Below are 20252 nucleotides of genomic sequence, written 5' to 3'. Positions count from 1 at the left end.
TCAGATATGGGAAGGAGATTTTGCATCTTTCAGATCATCGGGGCTCACTTAACTAGCGACGCCACCAGAGAACTGATGGCCTTCCCAGGCCAGCTGAAGATGGTACATTGCCATTCAAATTCAACTGTGATTGATTTTCATACAATTTTAACCAAAAGGCATAATTTTGGTAACAATAGAAGTGTGTCTCTCGAGTCCTACATAAACAATCCAGTGCTATGTTTTTTTTTTTTTTTTACAACTTTCGCCCACCTCCATCCACCCAAAGGCACATTCCCTGAGGGCAAGGACAACAAATGTGATATGATGCTTTTATGTTATAAGACAATCCTGCAAGGCTGCAAGGGAAACATTCTCTGATGGTCCAGCCATGGTGGATTGGAGGTTTAACTGTGATGCTCTACCATCTCCAAACTTGGCATTCAGGTGGCTTTAAAGTTGACGCACACTTGCTTTACTTGATCCACAATTGAAATCTTGCTGATCAACTGAATCAACCACAAGCTCAGGGTTTGGTGATTCTAACTCGAATATCACCTACACAGTGGTGAACCAATCCAGTTATGGAAGAAAATTTCATTGAAAATCGTAAAATACAAGCCTTTTTCTAAATTACCAAATGAATGCAGCAATCTACATATGTATAGGAATCGAAAACTATTTAGCATGTTAACAACCAGACAAAAAACACAAAACCTATATAGCATTTTTGACAAGAGGGAGGGGGAGTAGGAGGGGGTGGGGGGATTTGGATTCCTCACTATAAAGTTGAACAATATAGACATAGGCATCCCATACCAAAACATTTTCCCCATGCCGAAGGATTGGAGCAGGGATATAAAGGTTGCATTGTGGTCCTGAAGTCTGCAAAGAAAAATCAGTTATTGATTTGCAGAGTAAAACAAATTATTCAAAAAGAGAAATATGAGCAACATAATGTTAAATGACAATTAAAATTAAGAACAGCACACAAGACCAAGGAAAAAAACCTAGCTTACTGGCCAATATCTTCCGATGTTGAATTCATTAACAAAAGCAATCCCTTTACCCCAGGCTCTAAACGAAATGAATGTATCTGTAACTTCACTAGTTTTATCAATAGAGAAATGACCAGTGTAGAATGATGGTCCTTCTAAAACATCCTCTGCATAGGGAAAGCAAATAGTTACAAGATTATCATTTTATTACATCATATTTTGTTTCTTCATTAGTGCATACTTGTTAGCAATGAGGTATATTTATAAGAACATGTAAAGTGAACAAAAAAACTACACAGGAGGAAATAATACAACCATTGATACAGCATGCCTTTTATGTTCTAGAGACACACCTGACTTGTGCTCTAACTTTTTGCGGATGGATACTTTAGGGAATTCAGATGCAACTTGAATGACAGGATTGAACTTTGGCACCTCATTCAGGTTTTGGAAAGGAATTGGGATCATTTTCCATCTGTTCAAAACTCTCCCATCTACATAAACAGAAGACAAAATTCCCTACAAAATCAAAGTCAGGAAAATGGTCAAATTCTCTGTTAAACTAGGAAAAATGCAGCAGCAGACTATAGGCATTGATGCATATGGTGCAGTGGTGGTTTTAAAGAACCAGTTTTCATTGACAAACAAGCTCATTAAAATGAAGTTTCCCTGAAAAAGGAGCATAAAGCTATCAAATAACCATTTTAAATATGCTACCGTGGTAGTAAGCAATGTATTGACTGATTCAAGGAATTTCTCTCACCTTCTACTGCACACTTTCATTTCCAAAGAAAATAAGTTCAGTTCCCATCAAAACAACAACTACAACAATAGACTTTCTATATCTACTATCGAAAGTGCACAATTCCAATTAATAGCAATGAATGATGATTTGACTGATGCCAATAAATAAACACGGGCATCGACCTGACATCATTTTAGAAAGAAAAGAACAATTTTCTGCTCTACAGGCAAGTTTACCTTCCTGTCAAACAAGTATGGTCCATAATTTACACGGCCCATGTTTTCAACCTGCATACATCAAGTTGTAGAAACTTAGATATGAAATACGTGTATGGATTCAAGTTTTACATTAAAAATTGATTATATAATTTTTGTTTCTCAATAAAAGACAAAAGGATAAAAAAAAATAAAGACTGAACTGAGAAGACATTGCTGGTTAGCCGTGCAGAAGCTTTGTTCACATGCGACATTTGTTAGGTATGTAACTGAACAGTGAATAAAATTTTGTTGAATTGATTTCATCCATTATTCCCGGTTACAAAACACTGATTATAAACCGTCTATTTACAGGATGTATAAACTTAATGATTCCAGAAGACAAAATATTTTCACTATGCTGCCATTTAACAATTACAAAGAACTAAAAAAAAAAAAAAAACCAAAGAACTAATTGCCAAAATGTCATAAGACATGAGGGTGTTCAAAGCCAGAGGACAGTTAGTTACCAAAATAAATAAGCTGGTGTTAGAAACACATTTAGCATTAGGAAGGTAAATTGCTTGATTTGACCATCTTTCAATTGTACCAACATATGATACTCGTCCACCATCAGCTCTAGAAGGGCATGATATGAACACTTGAGCTCTGTCATGCACCTGCAAGAATTATATTTAGAGAAGTAATAATCTTTTAGAATATTAAATTTCTATGAATTATTTGTCAATATTGAACAATTAAGGAAAGAAAATTCAATATATAGCGATAAGGCTAGAATGAATTAGTAAGCTTAACTATAAAATGAGGAAGAAGGCATACCTTTGGTATAAATAGCTTATTTCCACCAGCTTTCGATGCATATTCAGATACATATAATAGAAATCCAAACATCTGGACATTAGGAATAATAACAAGAGACAATATTCAGCAATTTTGGATTTTATTGACATGATAAACATAGAAGCTAATGAGCAACAGAGCCACTAATTTGCACGCACCTGGTAGAAATACTCCATTGCAGTTGGATTTTCAGCTTCAACAATGTGTGCAGAATCAAACCCATCAAGTAAATCAAATAAACTTCTTGTTTTTTGTAACTGGATAAAACCATATCCTGTCTTTTTATTACTGGAAGGAAATGAAGGAAGAGATACTGAACTATATTTCCCCACCACTCTCCTTATGGCTAAAGGCAGAAAAGATTCAATGAAAAGAATATACTACTGTTAGAAAATCACTTGCAAAATAAGATAGTAGGAGTTTGTTTATCTCAACTATTAAATTGTATACAAGTAACAGAAAAGCCTGACTCCACAACAAACTTGGAGAAAACGATCATCACACAAAAACGACTCTCAATGAGAATGCTGAGTGTAAAAATAAACAGCAAAACTAACAAAAATGCAATACTCTTTAAAGATAGAAGCTTCCTGCATTTGAAGTGTGTGAGCAGTTGATACCAGACTCAGGTTTTGAACACATAACCCATTCCCCATGAATTTAACTTCTAATCATGAATCATGTTCTTAGCAAACACAAGACAAGTCATTTGACGGCAAGGCCTGTGGAATGGCCTTTCAATGTATGAGATGTAATACACTGCAGATTTCTCCTTGGTGCAAATTTACTCATATTCTCCACTATAAACAAGAGGCATTCAAATGCTATTGTTTGTGACTTCTGACATTTTCAAAAGATGGTAACACTCAGTCCATTAATTTCCATCAACATGTGCATCAATTTCAGAAATTGTCGATTGCTTAAAACTGTAATTAGTGGTTACATTCACATAAAAGCCACACCTATAGAGAAAGCTGTTTTCCTCTAACACCAAATGACAGGATGATGCCCGTCTAAATTAAGGGAAGTTGAATAGGTGAGCTTCTTCTGCCATTGGTGTAATTCATCCGCTTAAATCCCTCTATCTCCTGTCCAGCACATCACTCTGTATCCACTGACTCATTCAAAGTTATAAGTATCATTCTTGGTCACTGAAGGTGTCTATCAGCTCATCAAAATGCATTTTTCACATTGATTAAGATGCAAAAAATCAGGCCAATAAATTCAAGATTTACATGTAAAGTTTGCTGAGAGACCATGGACCACGTAGTTTTACTTTCAACAACGCCATGCAAATTTTCAGCATATTATCCCTCTAGTCTTGAAATATTCAGCCAGAAAACATAGGATCATACCTTTGAATTTTGCATTGTCCACATCACCAGACTCCGTAATTGGCGCATCCTGGGTAAAGTAAAACCAATTTGAAGCTTGAAAGATTTTGCATAAGTTAATGTACTAACTACAACAAGGAATAACCATCCTCACATAATCATAGGAAGTTAGATCAGGCTTGTAATCTGACTCATCAGCACCTGTATTTGCCCCATTATAAAATCCAAAGTTTGTTCCACCATGTGCCATCTGGAATTTGAAAGCCTAATCATAGCATGTCCATACAGATCATAAGCTCACAGCAGCAAAAGTAGGATAGGAAGAACATACATAAAGCACGACAGAACCATTTCGTGACAAAATCTTTTCCAAGGCAGCTGCGGTAAAATCTGCATCTGTCCTTGCAATCTTCTCACCCCAATGTGTAAGCCAACCTGTATAAAACTCCCTGAAACAAAAAAGCATTGTGAACATTAACATATTTATCAATTACAATAAATAAAAAATAAAGACACCTACGAAGAAAGTGGTGGTGATTTCCCAGGGGAATTGAACTCCTTTTGTAACTCAAATATGGGCCAAGGATCATCCCCAGTAGTGAAGTCAACAGCTACATATCAGAAACAAGTATTAACTTAAGAAATTGCAGGTATGCACACGCAGACATATGCATGTATCTTTGTTTAAATGTAAACATTTTGTTTAAAGCATGCAATTCTCTGACCTCTGCACTGCACCTAAACCTAGAAACCTACCATCAAATTAACGATCAAATTCATCTTTGGGGAAAGTTCATGGATAAACCAGATGCAATTGTTAGTGATGAAACTTTCAAAAAGCATAGATGAATATGAGACTATAAAACAATATAGTAAATCCAAAGAAGGTATTAAGATAAAGTCATTACATTATACCCCTTTTTTCTTTTTCTCTTTTAGAGTTGGGAGGGGAGGAAATATTTTATGATAATAAGAGTTAAATTTTCAAAGTGCTGATGACTTGACCCAGAAAAGAGTGGTAAAGAATAGGTAGATTATTATCCATTTCTTAGGTTATGAGATGCTCTGTTGCTATAGTTTCACAACTTATCAAATAAGAACATGCTGATCTTGAGAAGTACCGGAAAAGACATCATCTCCTACAAGGGTTCCTTTTTCAAGAGTTTCTCGAGAACCTCCATCTGTAGTATACCTGAAACCATTATAATCCATCCGAATAAATATATAAATAATCAAAAATAAGAATGCAATACTGTGCTTGACGTCATTTGATCAAAGTAAGTTTCTTGACAATACTTCTAATTCATAATAATATCAACGAAGTAAAGTAAAATATAAGACTGGATATATAAACTACTACTCTGCCATTCTGTGTGCACAGAAAGAGAAGATAAGAAACTGAACCAGTCAATATTTGCAGGCTCAAGTAAAGTCCTTTTTCATCTTGTTAGCAATAAACATAGTTTTTTATAGTTATCACCTCTCAAAGAGTCTTAAGAAAATTCCTAGAAATCGTATCATAGTCAAATATCCTAGATGAACAGAGGTAAATAGGCATTGGCTATGCAATGCTTGGAGAAATCCAGGCTATGCAATGCATTGGCCTAAATGCCTGCCTCATCTGCCAGGTATCTCCTTAAGCACTCTAATAGAATGTCAGTACCACAGTGATGCAAACCTGTTTTTGCTGCAGAATTAGATTTTACATGATAAACCAGAAGATTATCCATTGGCTATAGATTACAGGAAAAAACTTCTTACAAAATAATGTCTTCCCCAAGATGTCCTCTAGCCAACTTCACCAGGTGACGAAGATAAGCTTTATCATCTCCATATGACCCAAATTCATTTTCTATCTGTGCCAAAAAATAATATATCATTTTAGTGTAATTTTACTAACATAAAATGTTAAAACTTTCAGAGAATGACATCACAGTACAAATGAACATATAGTTCATTGGAAGGAACGAAATGTGGGATGTAAATAAAGGGAGTATCACCCTTTTTTTCCTGTGTGATATGGAGAAAATAAATGAAAGGACAAGAAACCTGTGAAAGATGCATTTCTTTCAGGTACACCATGTATAATCTATCAAAAGGTGGGCGACAAAACTAACTTAGCTGGAGGGTTATCTATCTTGACCTTGATTGGGCTCATTTATTTGTTCCCTTAAATAATTTGTCACTCTTAACCAAAAAACCTAGAAGAAAATGAGGCGGTTTAAGCAAAGTCTAGTTTTATTTTATCTTAGTCTCTCTGTTTTTTGTCCAAGTATCTTCCTAGATATCACACGTTTTTGTTCTCATCATGAGAAAAGAGGGTTGTTTCCACAAGTGCCATAGTTCATAAACATTGAACTCAGCTCAACCACCCAGTTAGCCTTAATCCCAGATAGTTAACTCAGCCACATGAAGAATCTGGCACAGTTACCGGATGGAGAAATTTGTTTTAGAAAATAGACATGAGTGGTTCTATGATTGCTTAAAAATCCGTAGAGATAAAACAGAGTGGCACCTTCGTTTTGTTAAAGAAATTTTGACTAGCTAATAAAATATATCATGGAACATAGTTACATATGGAGCAGTAGATATTCTATACATACCTGAACCATTATAATAGGACCTCCATTACCATAAAGAAGAGGAGCTACTTTTGGAAGTAGGACTCCCCACCATCCTTCAACCTGTAACATCACATTAAAACATAATCCAGCAAAATACAAATGCCAGTTGGTCCATCCTCTGAGAACATATTAAGTAAACAGAAACTATACAACTCAACTAAGGCATGCATGCTAAGCATGAAAACTCCAATGTTTTATCCAACATCATATCTCTTAATATTCCTTACTAACAAATAAAGGACTATATGAGAACATACCAATTGGAGGTAAGCAGGATCTGATGACCTTAGTCTGATATCTGGTTCTATGGCAAGTAACCAAGCTGGGAATCCTCCAAGATCCCACTCTGCAAGTGACATATGTTCCCAAAAGGAAACCATGAATTGGTCAACACCAACTTAAGACATCTATTTGTCATAAAAACACAGGAGAGCCAGAAATTCTGCTGTACATGCAATTATGTTAGTTAGCACAGTGTACTAAAATATTTTTTCCCGTATACTCCTTTGGTAACACTTGTAAAAAGAGGGAAAATATGTCTCAGATAAGAATACAAGAAAACAACAAGTGCTCAAGATTAACAGAATGAACAGGAAACCCTTTAAATTAGTTTATAAATAACTTTCAAGTCAACCATGAGTATAAGAGACTGAAAGAAACCTAAGAAGAAAAAAAAGCTATAATCAGTTCACAAGAGCAGGGAAACTTTATCTTATAAGATTAAAAAGTGCATACATATCCATCCCTCATTTCAATGAATATAAGAAGCAATTTAGTAGGAAGTGGTTTGGTGCATCTGTAACAGATAAAGTAAATATTATGCACACACACACACACACACAACAATGACTACCTGCACAAATATAAGGCCCAGCTCGAAGCATAACAAGGAGACCTAACTTCTGGCAAAGTTTGAGAAATGATACTAGATCTGCAATGCCTTCAAAAACCAGTTTGCCAGGCTCCGGTTCATGCAAATTCCAAGGAATATAAGTTTGAATGGTATTCAGTCCCAGTGCTTTTGCTCTTAAAAGCCTATCTTCCCAGTACTGCATCCATAAGATAGTCAGTCATCAAATGGCTAAAAAGAGCAACCGGCTCCCCACTTCTAACAAATGAGAAGTTAAATTTGTAATGTCCACCAAGAAGTAACAAATCTCTATTTTCTTTTTTTTTTTTGGCATTTATATCCTCCCATATACTAAAATTCTTAAAATCTTTTCTACAATATTTTTGATTCCCACTTATCTCAGAAAAACAACAACTGCAAGATATTAATAAATTTACAATATGCTAATTGCTAACTACAAGAATACCTCAGGAAGAATGCGGAAATAATGCAAGTCACCACCAATTATCTGAAAAGGCTTTCCATCTTTCCAAAACATATCCTCCGCAATTTCAAACTTTCTAGCATCACTCTGAATAACAATCACACAAAAGAATACCAGTCAACATTTAAAAAGTAAAAAATAAAAAGCCAGAGAGTTTAAGCAACAACAAAGAAACAACTACCATGAAAATTTAAGAATTTCAATTTTTTTTCAGTTTCTTTGTAACTTCCTACAGGTTCTCAAAATTAAGAAGAAAATAAACAACATTTACTCAAAATTCACAATTTCACATCATCATAATTAATTCAGTTGATGGGGAAAAAAAGAACTATCCAAATTCCTTATTTCGTTTCCTCTAAAACTCCACGTTTCCCCTCTCAATTCGAAATAGAAAATCAATATACATATCTACATATAAGAATATATATATATATATATAGACACACACACATTTGAAAGCTACTCTAAAGTTTAGTTTTACGCATGAATTTCCAGAAATGAAGCGTACGAAGAAATTTAACTTTGAGTTTTTTACAAGATACTTTACTTTTTCGAGACGATGCTGACGCTGATGAAGACGAAGATGGAGGTGAAGATCGTGAGAGTGAGAGGAAAGAGAAGGGAGAGAAGCGAAGACGGGAACGAAAGCAACGAAAGCTACAATGGAAAGCAAAACGAAGAAGATCAACGTCGTTTTGCTGCTTCGCTTTCTCGCCATCGCCGCAGTTGATTTGGAGGTTGACTCCGTTGCAGCTAGCTTTTTACTGTGATTCATTTCTTCTGCTTTTAAGCTATCAGCTATAGCATTTAGCCAGAAATTTAAAAAAAAAAAAAAAAAAAAACCCTCACAGCTACAGTGTCGCTTTACTTCAAAGTATGATGACTTAAATAATTTTTTAAAATTAAATATTCTTTGAGTCAATCAAATGGATTGCGCCAAAACGAATTGTCGTTTGGCGTTTGGGATGGTCAGAAACAGTTATTATAGCGGTTTCCCTTCCTTGTCAAAAAATTAATAGTTATAGTTAATTTTATTTATTAACTATAAATTTATTTCATTTGGTTGAATGTATTAAAAAATATTTAAAAAAAACATTATTTTTTGGTTTCTTGAAAGTATGGGAAATTACTAAATAGAAGGCATGTTATATCATGTGATTGAATTTTACCATCTCAAAGAGTGTAGGCATACATCATTCATACATATTAATTTCCGGTATTCCGTACTTAGGTTTTTATTTTGGCAGGGACCAGGGAGAGTGATCCAAAAAGTGAACCAACTCTGCTCAGCTTTTGTTTGGAAATGTAAAGAAAGATAGCCTAAAACGGGCCAAACTGAACTGGGACTTCATCATTGATTATCCAAAGAATGAAGGGGGCTTGGGACTAGAGAACTTGATAGCCTGAAATGTTGCATGTATCTTAAAGCACATCTGGACACACTAATTTTGCAATCCAGGCTCTATTCGGGTAGCTGGATCCAAGCTTACCCGTTCAGACATACTAGTTCCTGGCAAGTAAAAGTACCCAGACCCTGTCCCCGCAGATGTTGCAGCAAGTAGAGCTATATGGACTGCTTCAAATTTTGGTGAATCAACAACTGCTTATACATGGAATTACCTCAGACATAAGCAAAGCAGAGTGCCTTGGCATAAATTGGTGTGGTTTCCGGTTCATGTGCCTAAATTTTCAATGATCACTTGGTTGGCAATATTTGACAGGTCCAGGATAAAGTCTTGGGGAACTACTTTACAATCTACATTTTGTTTACTGTGTAATGAAGAAGAAGAAGAGAGCAGACATCATTTGTTCTTCTCAGCAAGTTTGGCTCAAAGTATTCCATGTTTCTTCCGTTAGCATAATCTCTACAAACTGGTCTGATGATATGAATTGGACAATATCCACTCTCAAAGGGAAAACCTCTTCAAACGATTGTAGTCAGGTTTGCATGGACTGCTACTCTTTATTATATTTGGAGACAAAGGAATTCCAAAAAGCATAAGCAGAAGTCTCGATCCTGAGGAGGTGTTTCAACACGCAAGCTTAAAGTTCCATTTCGAAGTTCTCAAATTTAAATTCCAAAATGATTTGAGATAAATTTTATAAGAGAAGAGAAGGATATCTCTCATTATATATGTAACTTTATATTACATATAAAAAAAATTATAAAGATAATTATTTAATTTATTTTAAGAATCTAATTCTTTTAATAGAAAATACATGCACCTTTCACCAAATCAAATATTCATGCGATTAATTATTTCTAGCACATTTACCTTGAAAAAGAAATAAGAATGACCCACTTATAAGGCTTTAAGTAGAAATTATTCCTTAAACATGAATAATGGGAAGTGAGTGGTAAACGATTGGGCCTTAAAATTTGAAATTGGGCTTTTCCCGCTGACTTGCTTCTCTTGAACAATAGAATAAAGCATGAACAAGTCCTAGCACATGATTTTTCTTCAGAAAATTCCCTTAACAAACTTTTGGTGGATTTTGGCTTTTCAGGTGACAATTTATACAATAATCATCCAAAAAAATGGGTATGACTTTTCTATAATACTTTTTTTTTAAAAAATGGGACTTTTCAATCTTCGTGAATAGTGGGCCTGAAGTTATGTAATTGGGCCCCATGGTCCACCACAGTTTTAGTAGGCCTGGAACAATGCCCCATGGCCACATGGTACGTCTCTTTCAAATGACACCTTTTTAGTCAAATTTTTCAAGGTGATTTTATCTTTTATAAAATTATATATATATATATATAAAGAAACTATAGAAAACCAAAAAGAATTAAGTAAACTTGTGAAACCAGTAAATTCTCTTGGAAAACCCAGCAAATTTATTAGTTATGGGGATAGTGAAAACAGAAATCAACTTTGTGAAAACCTCAAAGGCTGTGTAAAGAAACAAAGTGTGCAGAGAAAAGAAAAAGAAAGAAGAATGAAGGAATGAAAATGGTGGGGTTAAGGTAAGTCAAAGATAAAGGCAAATAGTACCATATAATAATCAAAAAACACAAAGTTGGAGAGGGAGAGGGAGACTAAGGGAGCATCTCTACAATGACAAGTCAACTGGGTTTATAGTCATGCCTCGATCCCACCATGAAAATACTCAAAAACAACAAAGAAAGCCACCATCATTTTTCTAGCTAGACAATCACAGCTTTGATAATTAGCAGCTTTTGGAGATACTACCACCATATAATGTTTTCTTTTTCTTTTTTCCTTTTGCTCTTAAAGAAGTGAGAAGTCTACCCCCCCAGCAGACAAAAAGCCCCCAAAATCTGAGACATTACATATGGGATTTAGGGGATTGTGCTTTAGCCCACCACTCCCAGTACTATTACCTTTCCTGCCATCTTGTCTTAAGAGAATTCTAGGTGCGTAAATGACAAGCATGCCGTTCTCTTTATATGGGTGTTAAAGAGAAATCCAATATATTATGGCAAACATGTCACACTCCAACATGCATTCTTTTACTGTACACATGAGAGAGAGAGAGAGAAGGGGATCGAGAGTGTGTCTGCTTTTACAAGGATGAGCATGCCTTACGATATAAGCATGAGATCAAAAGGGGTAGTGGGGAATTCAGATTTGGAGAGGAATCTCTTTTAGTTTTCTTCTTTTTTTTTTTAATTTTCTTAACTTTTCTTTTCCTTTTTTGCTAAACCAAATGAAATGACATGTGACAATGCCACTTTCAAAGTTAGCTCATACATCTATTTAAATTGACCTAACATAGCAATATTTCTTAGGGATGAGCATCTTTCTCGACGTTTCTCTCTCTCTAGATCTGATGGTATTTGTAAAGGTTCTCAGAGAAAACTACTTTTTCTTATGATAGGCTAATCATACCTTACTTGATAACATTCCCATTTGATTACTCAAACACTAGTCTCTCTCTCCTCTTTCATCCACACAAATACAAAAACAATGCAATAGAAACACCATGCTGGTAACAGCTTCAAGGACAAAAAGGAAGGGGAAAAAAAAGAAAGATTTCTTAGAATAATAATTTATGAACAACCATGATTTTCCTTTCTTTAGCACCACTATACAACTTTTGAGTAATTATTATGGAACCTTTTTGAGTCCTACTGGTATAGTGGAGACCTTTGAGTTTGAATTTTGCAAATCAAAGAGAAAGAGAGGGAGGGAGAGACAGAAAAAGAATATAGGGCAACTACAATGGAATAATGTTATATATTAAAACCAAAAGAGGCCTTGTTAGAATAGCCATTTCTTATTTGTACTCAAAGGTAAAGCTAAAAGGAGGAATATCTGTTGGAAGATTCATTATAATCTGACCTTTACAAAACTTCATTCCATCAACAACATTCTTTGGAAAACATTCTCAGAAACCCATTAAAACTAGCTTTCTCTTCATCTAAGAAAGTTCACCTTTATGTCTATCTTTGGCATCATTCTTTTTTGATACCAAAGAAGAGTATATGTATATATGTATATTTTAGAACATTAGTGCACATACTTGATTTGCATATTGACTCACACATGGTAAAATAAAAACACATATGAACCCATAGGTGAGAATAATATATTTCTAGTATAAATAGTAGTACTACATGAAATAAAAAAAAGGATGTCAAAAAGGAAATATCACCTTTTCTATTTTAATGTGTAGAGGCCAATAAGCAGAATGGATCCTTCCTCGGGATTGAAACCCACTTGCACCCACACCAGGTGTCAAAAAGCATCTCTTTCTTTCTTTCTCTTTTTTTTTTTTTTGGTTTTTCAGAAAAAAAAAAGAATAAGAGAGAGAGAAAAAACAAACATATAATCTAACCCAAGCTAACTTAACTTGCCCATCTCTGCACATTTTCACGAATCTTTTCCTCCTAAGAATCCAATGCTTTTGTACTCTCATCAACTCGTATATTCATTACTTTTTCTTTGTTTCCTAAAAATTTTGACCTAGAAATATTGTTGGTTAAAAAATTAAAATTTTTTGGTCCGCTTTTCAAAATTGATATGAACATATTGAAATTCACATGACTAGATTCATCTGCAAAGATGGAAAATTGTTGGATTTTTCACTATAATGAAGAGTGAGATGGAGGAGTTGGGGGAGAGGGGCCACCATGAGTATGGACATATAGCTAGTGGGAGCAACATGAGTTTACCTATAATGGGAAGTTTTGCCTTTACATAATAAGACGGTGAAAACTTGTCTTGTTTTGTAGTAAAGAAGGCAAATAATTGTGGCGAAAATTTGATCAAAAGTTTATGTATTTCCTTTTTATGCACAATCATGTATAGTGTCAATTCAAAACGGACATACCCATTGTTATTGAGACAATGAGATGGTGACCAACAATGTTTTTCCTTTTCTTAAAAAATCGAGGGGCAAAGGTAAGCCCATATACAGTTATTTCCTTTGCAATGTAAAAGGAACATTTAGGATTCTCTTCCCATACTCAACCGCTTGGAAATTAATGTAAACATCTCATTATTACACGTTGAATATCATAATGGCATAGGGAATAATACCATTCCTGATTGTCTTCAACTTCATCATTACATATAGGAAATAAATACAATCTTTCTAAATCATTATGACATTGCATGATTTGATTATTAAAAATGTTTATATTCTAAGATTTCTTGCGCATGAATCTTAATATAACTTGCCACCAATGATTGTGCAATTTGATAGTCTCCTTGAACCTTGTATTTTGATTTTAAATGTATATAATCGTGGATTAAACAAAAAAAGGATAAACAGTAACCCAATCAATTATGAATAAAAATTTAAAACAAAATAATAATAATAATAATAACTTGCAAGGAGGTGAAGGTTTAGGTAGCTAAGCTTTCTAAGTTATTAAAAGACTTATTTTAATATCATGACTACATATATTAGCTAACTTTAGATCATTAATTACATTGGTTTTCTACTAACGCGTAAGGGGCTTAAGAATTGAAAAAACACCTAATGAATATGATTACATTAGAAGACTAAACCCATTAATTGGATGACATTCATCATGAAGTTGCTTTCTTTTGGGAACTGCTTTCACATACATCAGCCACTGTTAATACTACTATATAACTATGTTAAGTGGCAAAACACAAAAAAAAAGAACCTTAGGGTTTTCCTTTGTAGGTTAAGTTTTATATATATATATATATATATATATATATATATATATATATATATATATATATAATATGAAGATTGAAGAATATACTACCATTGAATTAAACAAAAGGGCAAAAATTTGTAGCATGGGCAACATATAAGGAACTGATATATATATATATACCAGTATTTTTGAGAGGTCCTTCCCTTCGGAAAGATTGTAGCAAAGATCGAAGGGTATAAAAAGAAAGTAACAGAATAAAACAAAAGGAGAATATAAAATTTAACATATAGTATTTGAAAAGTAGTTTAGAAAGAGAGAAGGAAAAGAAAAAAAAAATAAAAGGTTTCTATATTACCTAACCTTGCCATGGTTTTTGCGACTGATTGCGTTGTTCATGCGAAGTGTTCATGCAGTTACTAAGACCAGCAAGATTGAGAATATCGCTATGAGAGAAAGCTCTAAGACCCAAGAAATCTCTCGTCAAGCCTTCACCTTGAATACCGCCAGTTTCGTGATCATTCCTAGCGGCGGCAGCAGCATTTGTCGTTGTTGTTGGTGTAGTTGTTGTTGATGAGAATGTTTCATTTATGAACCTCCCATCCTTCGTCTTTGCGTTCAAAATTCCACCAAATGCATCATCAAATGAAGTGCCGTCAAATCCAGTGCCAGAAGACAAAGAATTCATCATGTCTTGAAGGAGAGAAGGAGGGGGAGCACCTGAGCCAGCATGATCACCTGCATTGGCAGCAGCAGCAGGTTTATGGTTCTCGAAAGAAGCCACGCCGTGGATAAACCCACTACCTACAGCCAGTTCTTCACGTGAAGACAAGTTGAGGCCAAAAACAGCTGTTGTTGTGTTATTGTTACTGCCAGCAGAATCAGCAGACACGTGAGCTTGTTGGTGGGGTCTGATCAAGGAAGCAGCTGCAGCAGTAGCTGGTGCTGATGATGAGCCAGTTTTGCTGCTCATGGTTGCACCCATCTGGGCTGCTTTCTGAAGTAATGCAGTTGCTGACATGTGTGGGGATGGTACTGTTGTTGGATGGTAGGCAGGAAGAGTGGGGCCAAGACTAGTAGGGTTAGGGTTGGGGTTTTCATGATGTGTTAAGTCCTGATGGTGTGTTGTTTGTGTGAATTCTTGATGATGATGATCTAATCTTGCGGAGAAGAATGATGATGATGATGAGGAAAGATCTATAGGCTGTGGTGGTGGGCCCGGACCAGCCCCTAGCATTGGTTGGCTAGCGAGCCATGGAGGAATCTCTGGCCTTAGACTGAAACTTTGTTGCTCTTTCTTAAGTGAAAATGCTTGTATGTCTTGGGCATTGAATTGGGGAACTTGTAAATTAATGTGAGATGCTGATGCTCCTGGTTGATGCGAGGAGAGAAGTGGGTTAGCTCCCGTGATTGCTCTTGCGCTCTCCTCTGCTAAAGCATCACAGAAGGCTCTGTGAGTGATGAAGCTATCTCTCCTGTGAAAAAAATAAATTTAAAAAAACGAGAAAAAAAAAAAACAAAACCAGTCATAAAGTGCTATGACAATGCCAGAAATATTTGACTTTTTCCCTCAGTGTCTCTCTCTCTTTCTCTTTCTCTTTTGCCCCTCTCTCTCTTTCTGCTTCCCATCATTTCTTCACTCAGAGAGCATAGGACAGATTGTCCACATACGGTGATGCAAATAAAATTTCCATATTTATTAATACTAGCAGGCATCTCTCTCTCTAGGGTATGAAAAGTAGAAAACTGCTGCATGTATTGCAATGAATTCTTCAATGCATCAGACAAAAAATGAAAAGTTTATCATCTGAAAATATATATATATATATATATATGGGATTTTGAAAAAAAAAATACTGAAAAAGAAAACTCGTTTTTCAAATTATATACTCAAGTGACGCCTCAATAAGTGAAGGATTTGACTGTTGTGCTTAAATGGAACTGTGTTCATGTTTTACATTAATTCCCAAAATGATTTGGGTTAGTTATTATTACCTTGAGAAGAGGGTTCCACAGTCACATCTGTATTCTCTAGTGCCACAAGTCTTGGAGTGAGCCTTCCAATCCGATTGAACTGCGTACCTTTTTGAACACTTATCACATTTCCATTTCTTCTCACCATGCTTTCTGCAAAAATGCTTCTTGATTCCTGTCAAGTCCCCAAGGGCCCTTGATGGGTCATGATGCACACAGCTGGGTTCTGGACAGACATACACCTTCTTCCTCACCTCTTTACTTGTTCTTTGCTTTAACTTCCACGGCAAGTTATGCCCTCTTCTGTGGAGCTGGAGGTTCTGGTCTCTTTGAAACCCTTTGTTGCAGATCTCACACACAAATCTATTTGTTGCCATGAGTGTTTTAGGAGACAAAGCTATCACTTCTGCATCTGGGTCTGATTCAAAACATCCAAAAATGCGTAAATAATTTTGAAGAAAATGAGCCCCAGATGAGGAAAGTAAAAGTAGTTAAGGAAACAAAAAAACAAGCAATAAAAGCTATGGTGTTAAGGTAAGGGTTTAAACTCAAACCTGGGTTGCCTGGCAGGTTTCTCTTTTTCTTAGCTGGCTGAGTTTCAGGTGGTGGAGTACTAAAGTATTGTTGAGGATAGTTGGTGGCAGCTTCGGCTCTATTGCCTGAAGAAACACTTGCTTCACCAGATGCAGAAGTCAAATTTGACATATTCTCTTCCAGAACTTGTTGCTGTTGATCGTGGAATAACAAACCTTTCATCATCTTCTCTTACATAACCAATTCTAGGACTCTGAAGGTTGCATCATCGACCATGGATCTTGGTTTTACATACATAACTAGGGTACAAAAGATCCAAAGACAAAACCAAACTAACCCAATAAAGGAGAAAGAAATTGATACTTGACATACTCAAGTCGTCTTAACATGTATGAATACCATAATCCTCATCATAGGCCTATGATTTTTTCTTCTTTGTTTGGCCTCAACCCAAGAGACAATTTTTTGTTTTTAAGAAAACTCAAAAGAAACAAGAAGAGAGAGAGAGAGAGAGAGTAATAAGTAACTAGCCAGATAGAGCTTAAGCAGATCCTCTATCCACTTTTGTGCTTCATGCTTGAAACTTACTTGCTAATACCAAAAAAATCCAACAAGAACCACACAAATATGAACAAATAAAAAAGATAAAGAAAAAGACTCAGCTCATAAAACTCAGAGACAGAGAGATGTGGATGAGAAGAGATCCCTCTGTAATCCTCAAGCAGTCCAAAACAAGAACCCAAAATCACAAACCAAAGAGGGGAACCCTACGGGGCTAACTCTGACGTTGCACTTTCTGTCTTTTCCTCTGTTCTCTTCGCAGCCCCAGAAAAATCCCTTCTTTCTTTATTGTCTAGCAAATTTCTACTACTGAAAACATATACTTTTGTTTAATCACCCACCTTTCCCTTCTCTCTCACAAAGTAAGGACTCTAAGACGCAAAAGAAGAGATAAATAAAGCTATAGTATAGTCTGATTTGTACATCCAAGAGAAAGAGAGAGAGATAGCAGAAAAGAAAGAGATGTCTTGATTTGTATATATTTTTATCTCACATCATGGGGTAGTAGACCTTTCTCCCAGCTTTCTACATTTACAGTGACATGATTGAACCATTGATTAAATTTCTAACAGGCATGGCTAAAAGCTATTTCCTCTTACATTTCTTTGCTACTTTTTATGTTTCATTTCATTATCACTTAACTATTGTTTATGTCTTTCTTTCTTTATATATATATATATATACGAAGACTAATTAGTTGAAATCTCTGACAATTGTGCTTGTACATGAATTATATTAAGTATGATAACCTTCCCTCTTAGGTTTTTTATACCAGTGGACCAGGCCCTATCCCTAAGTTCTAAACTTTAATCAATTTTAATTTTCCCAATGGAACTTAATTAGGTGAAGTTTCTTGGATGATGTCTTGAACTTTCCATTGCAAATATTATGAAAAGTAAAATTAAACATCAATAGTAATTAAAGTTGCTAAAATTTCTTGAATAGTAAAAGAATTGATTAAAATGAGTACTTTATGTTCGCAAAATTCAATCCACAATGATTAAAGGTAAAAGCTTAGTCATAATAAAAATTAGAATATGTTTATTTAAAAAAAAAAAAATTGTTTTGTCATTAATTTTTGATTAATATTCTCACAAGATTCATCGAAACAACTTCATCTAAGTCTTATCATATAATACAGGTAACAAAGATCTATCTCTCCAAGCCTACCAAACTTGATCAGCTCTTGCTTATCATGATGATCATGATTAATATGAACATAATGAGTTAGTAAACCACATAATTCAAGCCATGCTAATAAACTGTCATCATTGTTAAAGTTGTTACATGCATCAAGGTAATTATAGAACCATAGCTTATAATTCAACCATGAACGTGGGAGAATTATATTATATATATGAGCTGCACTAGTAGATAAACACCAAACAACACACTAGATCAGTTGACTTCAATGTCAATATCAGAATGGAACCATTTGGGCCTTTAACGGAATTTGACCGCTTAATAATAATACCCGGTCTACACCTTCACATTTTAAAGGTTAATTGTACTTGACCCCTTATCTTTAGATAAAGGGCTTTATTGACTTACCTAATTAGTGAATTACATATAACATTTTTCTTCTTTCTTTTTTGGACCACACCACCCATAATTTGCACACTCCTACATGATTCAATGAATCCCCCATCAATAACGAGTTGCTCATTACTAAGTTATTTGGCTTGATAGTTAATGATTTTAGGTTTTAATGTCATTTTGTTGGTCTTAAGTTCAAATGCATAATCTTTATGTCTCAATAGTTAGTGATTTTAAGTTCAAATGTCATTCATCCATATTAATTTTAATTGCATAATTTTTATAGAACGTGATATATCTTATTTTAATATGAAATTGAATAATTTATCTATTTTGGATTTTAAAATATAAAAAAACTAATAATCCTTTGTCTTGAGTAAAAAATGTTTTCAAATTGTTTTTGTAAGAAAATGAAACCTTTTGAATCGATTTTACGAGCTTAATTATGTCTCTAATTTTTTTTAAAAAAATATATGTTATATAGACCCAAAATAAACCTTCGTGAACCCGAAAATGGTTTGTCGATAGCTTATTGTAGACTGAAATTGAAGAAGTTCATGTCAAGGAAGTCATGTAAAACTATACGAAAAAGGTCATCAACAGTCGACAGTGAGACAAAAGATATAAGAAAAGGTCATAAGAAATTTAAACTAATGAGAAATGCATTGCCATATGTACACTTTGTTTAATGCTAATAAATTATAGTTATGGAGCTACATTGTCTTTCTGTTTGTTCATGTTTTCGATGAGCCTGTGTTCCCTAACGCCAAATAATAAAAAATATATATACAAAAAGGAGTTTTTAAAAAAGATGGGGGTAAACATAAAAAATATATTTTCCCTTTGTCATTTACCTTGTTTTATTCTTCAATGATTTGGATTTTGAAATGGGATCTTGCTCGACCCAAGTGTCAACTATGCTCTCCCAGCTCATCCCTGCCATTAAAATAACTGTAATGCTTCAAAAGAGAAATCAAAAGGAGAAAGAAAGTTTTTTTTTTTTTATATATAAATAAACACAGAAAGTATGAGACACATATCCAATTTCTTTTATTTTACTATATGTACGTCAAGTATTGCTCTTATCTTCACCAGTTTTTTCTATACAAAAAACCAGTTCCACATGTGGGATGTGTCTAACAACAAGGGGCAAAGGGTTCCCTTTCTTTTAATGAAATTCTTGATGATTAAGAAAAAGGAAAAAACAAGAGGCAAGGGGCCTAAGTAGTTAGCTTGGCTCCAAGCTTGCAACAAGAAAATACAAATCCAAATATTCAGCTAAGCATGATTTCCTTTGGGGAAAACAATGGGCAATCAGCTATGAGTTATCATAACATTGTATTATTAGAAAGGAAACGTTGTATTCGTGTATTTAGACACGTCTGCATATACAGTTAGCATCAGCTTATATTTAATTTTTTTAATTAAGAATTCTATTTATACACATATTCATATCAAATTGAATCTTTGAACTT

At 34.6% G+C, this 20252-nt stretch overlaps 2 protein-coding genes across 4 annotated transcripts; both read right to left on the bottom strand.

Annotated features, from left to right (window-relative positions):
* Positions 1-46: 46 nt before the first annotated feature.
* BGAL17 (beta-galactosidase 17) lies at positions 47-8926 on the bottom strand. 2 transcript variants are annotated; one of them, XM_018123404.2, is made up of 19 exons: positions 8617-8922; positions 8052-8156; positions 7589-7784; positions 6993-7081; positions 6715-6795; positions 5873-5967; positions 5233-5303; positions 4632-4722; positions 4443-4560; positions 4266-4361; positions 4133-4181; positions 2936-3123; positions 2757-2828; positions 2447-2596; positions 1959-2009; positions 1331-1496; positions 999-1144; positions 799-864; positions 47-537 (listed from the first exon to the last, which is right to left on the bottom strand). In XM_018123404.2, the coding sequence occupies exons 1-19, from the start codon at positions 8842-8844 to the stop codon at positions 433-435; spliced, it is 2163 nt and encodes a 720-aa protein (XP_017978893.1). In that variant the 5' UTR covers positions 8845-8922; the 3' UTR covers positions 47-432. The 2 variants fall into 2 exon arrangements, 1 of the variants encoding a protein (XP_017978893.1); XR_001928526.2 differs by having other exon boundaries at positions 477-537; positions 990-1144; positions 8617-8926.
* Positions 8927-14411: 5485 nt separating this feature from the next.
* Positions 14412-17670, bottom strand: IDD11 (indeterminate(ID)-domain 11). 2 transcript variants are annotated; one of them, XM_018123952.2, is made up of 4 exons: positions 16701-17670; positions 16168-16564; positions 14893-15647; positions 14619-14782 (listed from the first exon to the last, which is right to left on the bottom strand). In XM_018123952.2, exons 1-4 carry the CDS (start codon positions 16903-16905, stop codon positions 14757-14759), a joined length of 1383 nt encoding a protein of 460 aa, XP_017979441.1. In that variant the 5' UTR covers positions 16906-17670; the 3' UTR covers positions 14619-14756. The 2 variants fall into 2 exon arrangements, with proteins under 2 accessions (XP_017979440.1, XP_017979441.1); XM_018123951.2 differs by having other exon boundaries at positions 14412-15647; positions 16701-17663.
* Between the last annotated feature and the right edge of the window lie 2582 nt (positions 17671-20252).

This window comes from Theobroma cacao, chromosome 6, assembly GCF_053813885.1.
Source record: "Theobroma cacao isolate CCN51 chromosome 6, ASM5381388v1, whole genome shotgun sequence".
Classification (NCBI taxonomy): domain Eukaryota; kingdom Viridiplantae; phylum Streptophyta; class Magnoliopsida; order Malvales; family Malvaceae; genus Theobroma; species Theobroma cacao.
This window is presented reverse-complemented; position numbering and strand designations above follow the sequence as displayed.

What these genes read in the sequence shown, in the direction of transcription:
- BGAL17 (XM_018123404.2), bottom strand. Translation starts at nt 8,844, where the DNA reads ATGAATCACAGTAAAAAGCTAGCTGCAACGGAGTCAACCTCCAAATCA. An exon ending in ATCCTGCTTACCTCCAATTG is followed by an intron (nt 6,796 to 6,992) that starts GTATGTTCTCAT and finishes GTGATGTTACAG; the next exon opens with GTTGAAGGATGGTGGGGAGT. An exon ending in ATGGTTCTGTCGTGCTTTAT is followed by an intron (nt 4,362 to 4,442) that starts GTATGTTCTTCC and finishes TTCAAATTCCAG; the next exon opens with ATGGCACATGGTGGAACAAA.
- IDD11 (XM_018123951.2), bottom strand. Translation starts at nt 16,905, where the DNA reads ATGATGAAAGGTTTGTTATTCCACGATCAACAGCAACAAGTTCTGGAA. An exon ending in AAACCTGCCAGGCAACCCAG is followed by an intron (nt 16,565 to 16,700) that starts GTTTGAGTTTAA and finishes GTTTTGAATCAG; the next exon opens with ACCCAGATGCAGAAGTGATA. An exon ending in TGTGGAACCCTCTTCTCAAG is followed by an intron (nt 15,648 to 16,167) that starts GTAATAATAACT and finishes TTTTTTTCACAG; the next exon opens with GAGAGATAGCTTCATCACTC.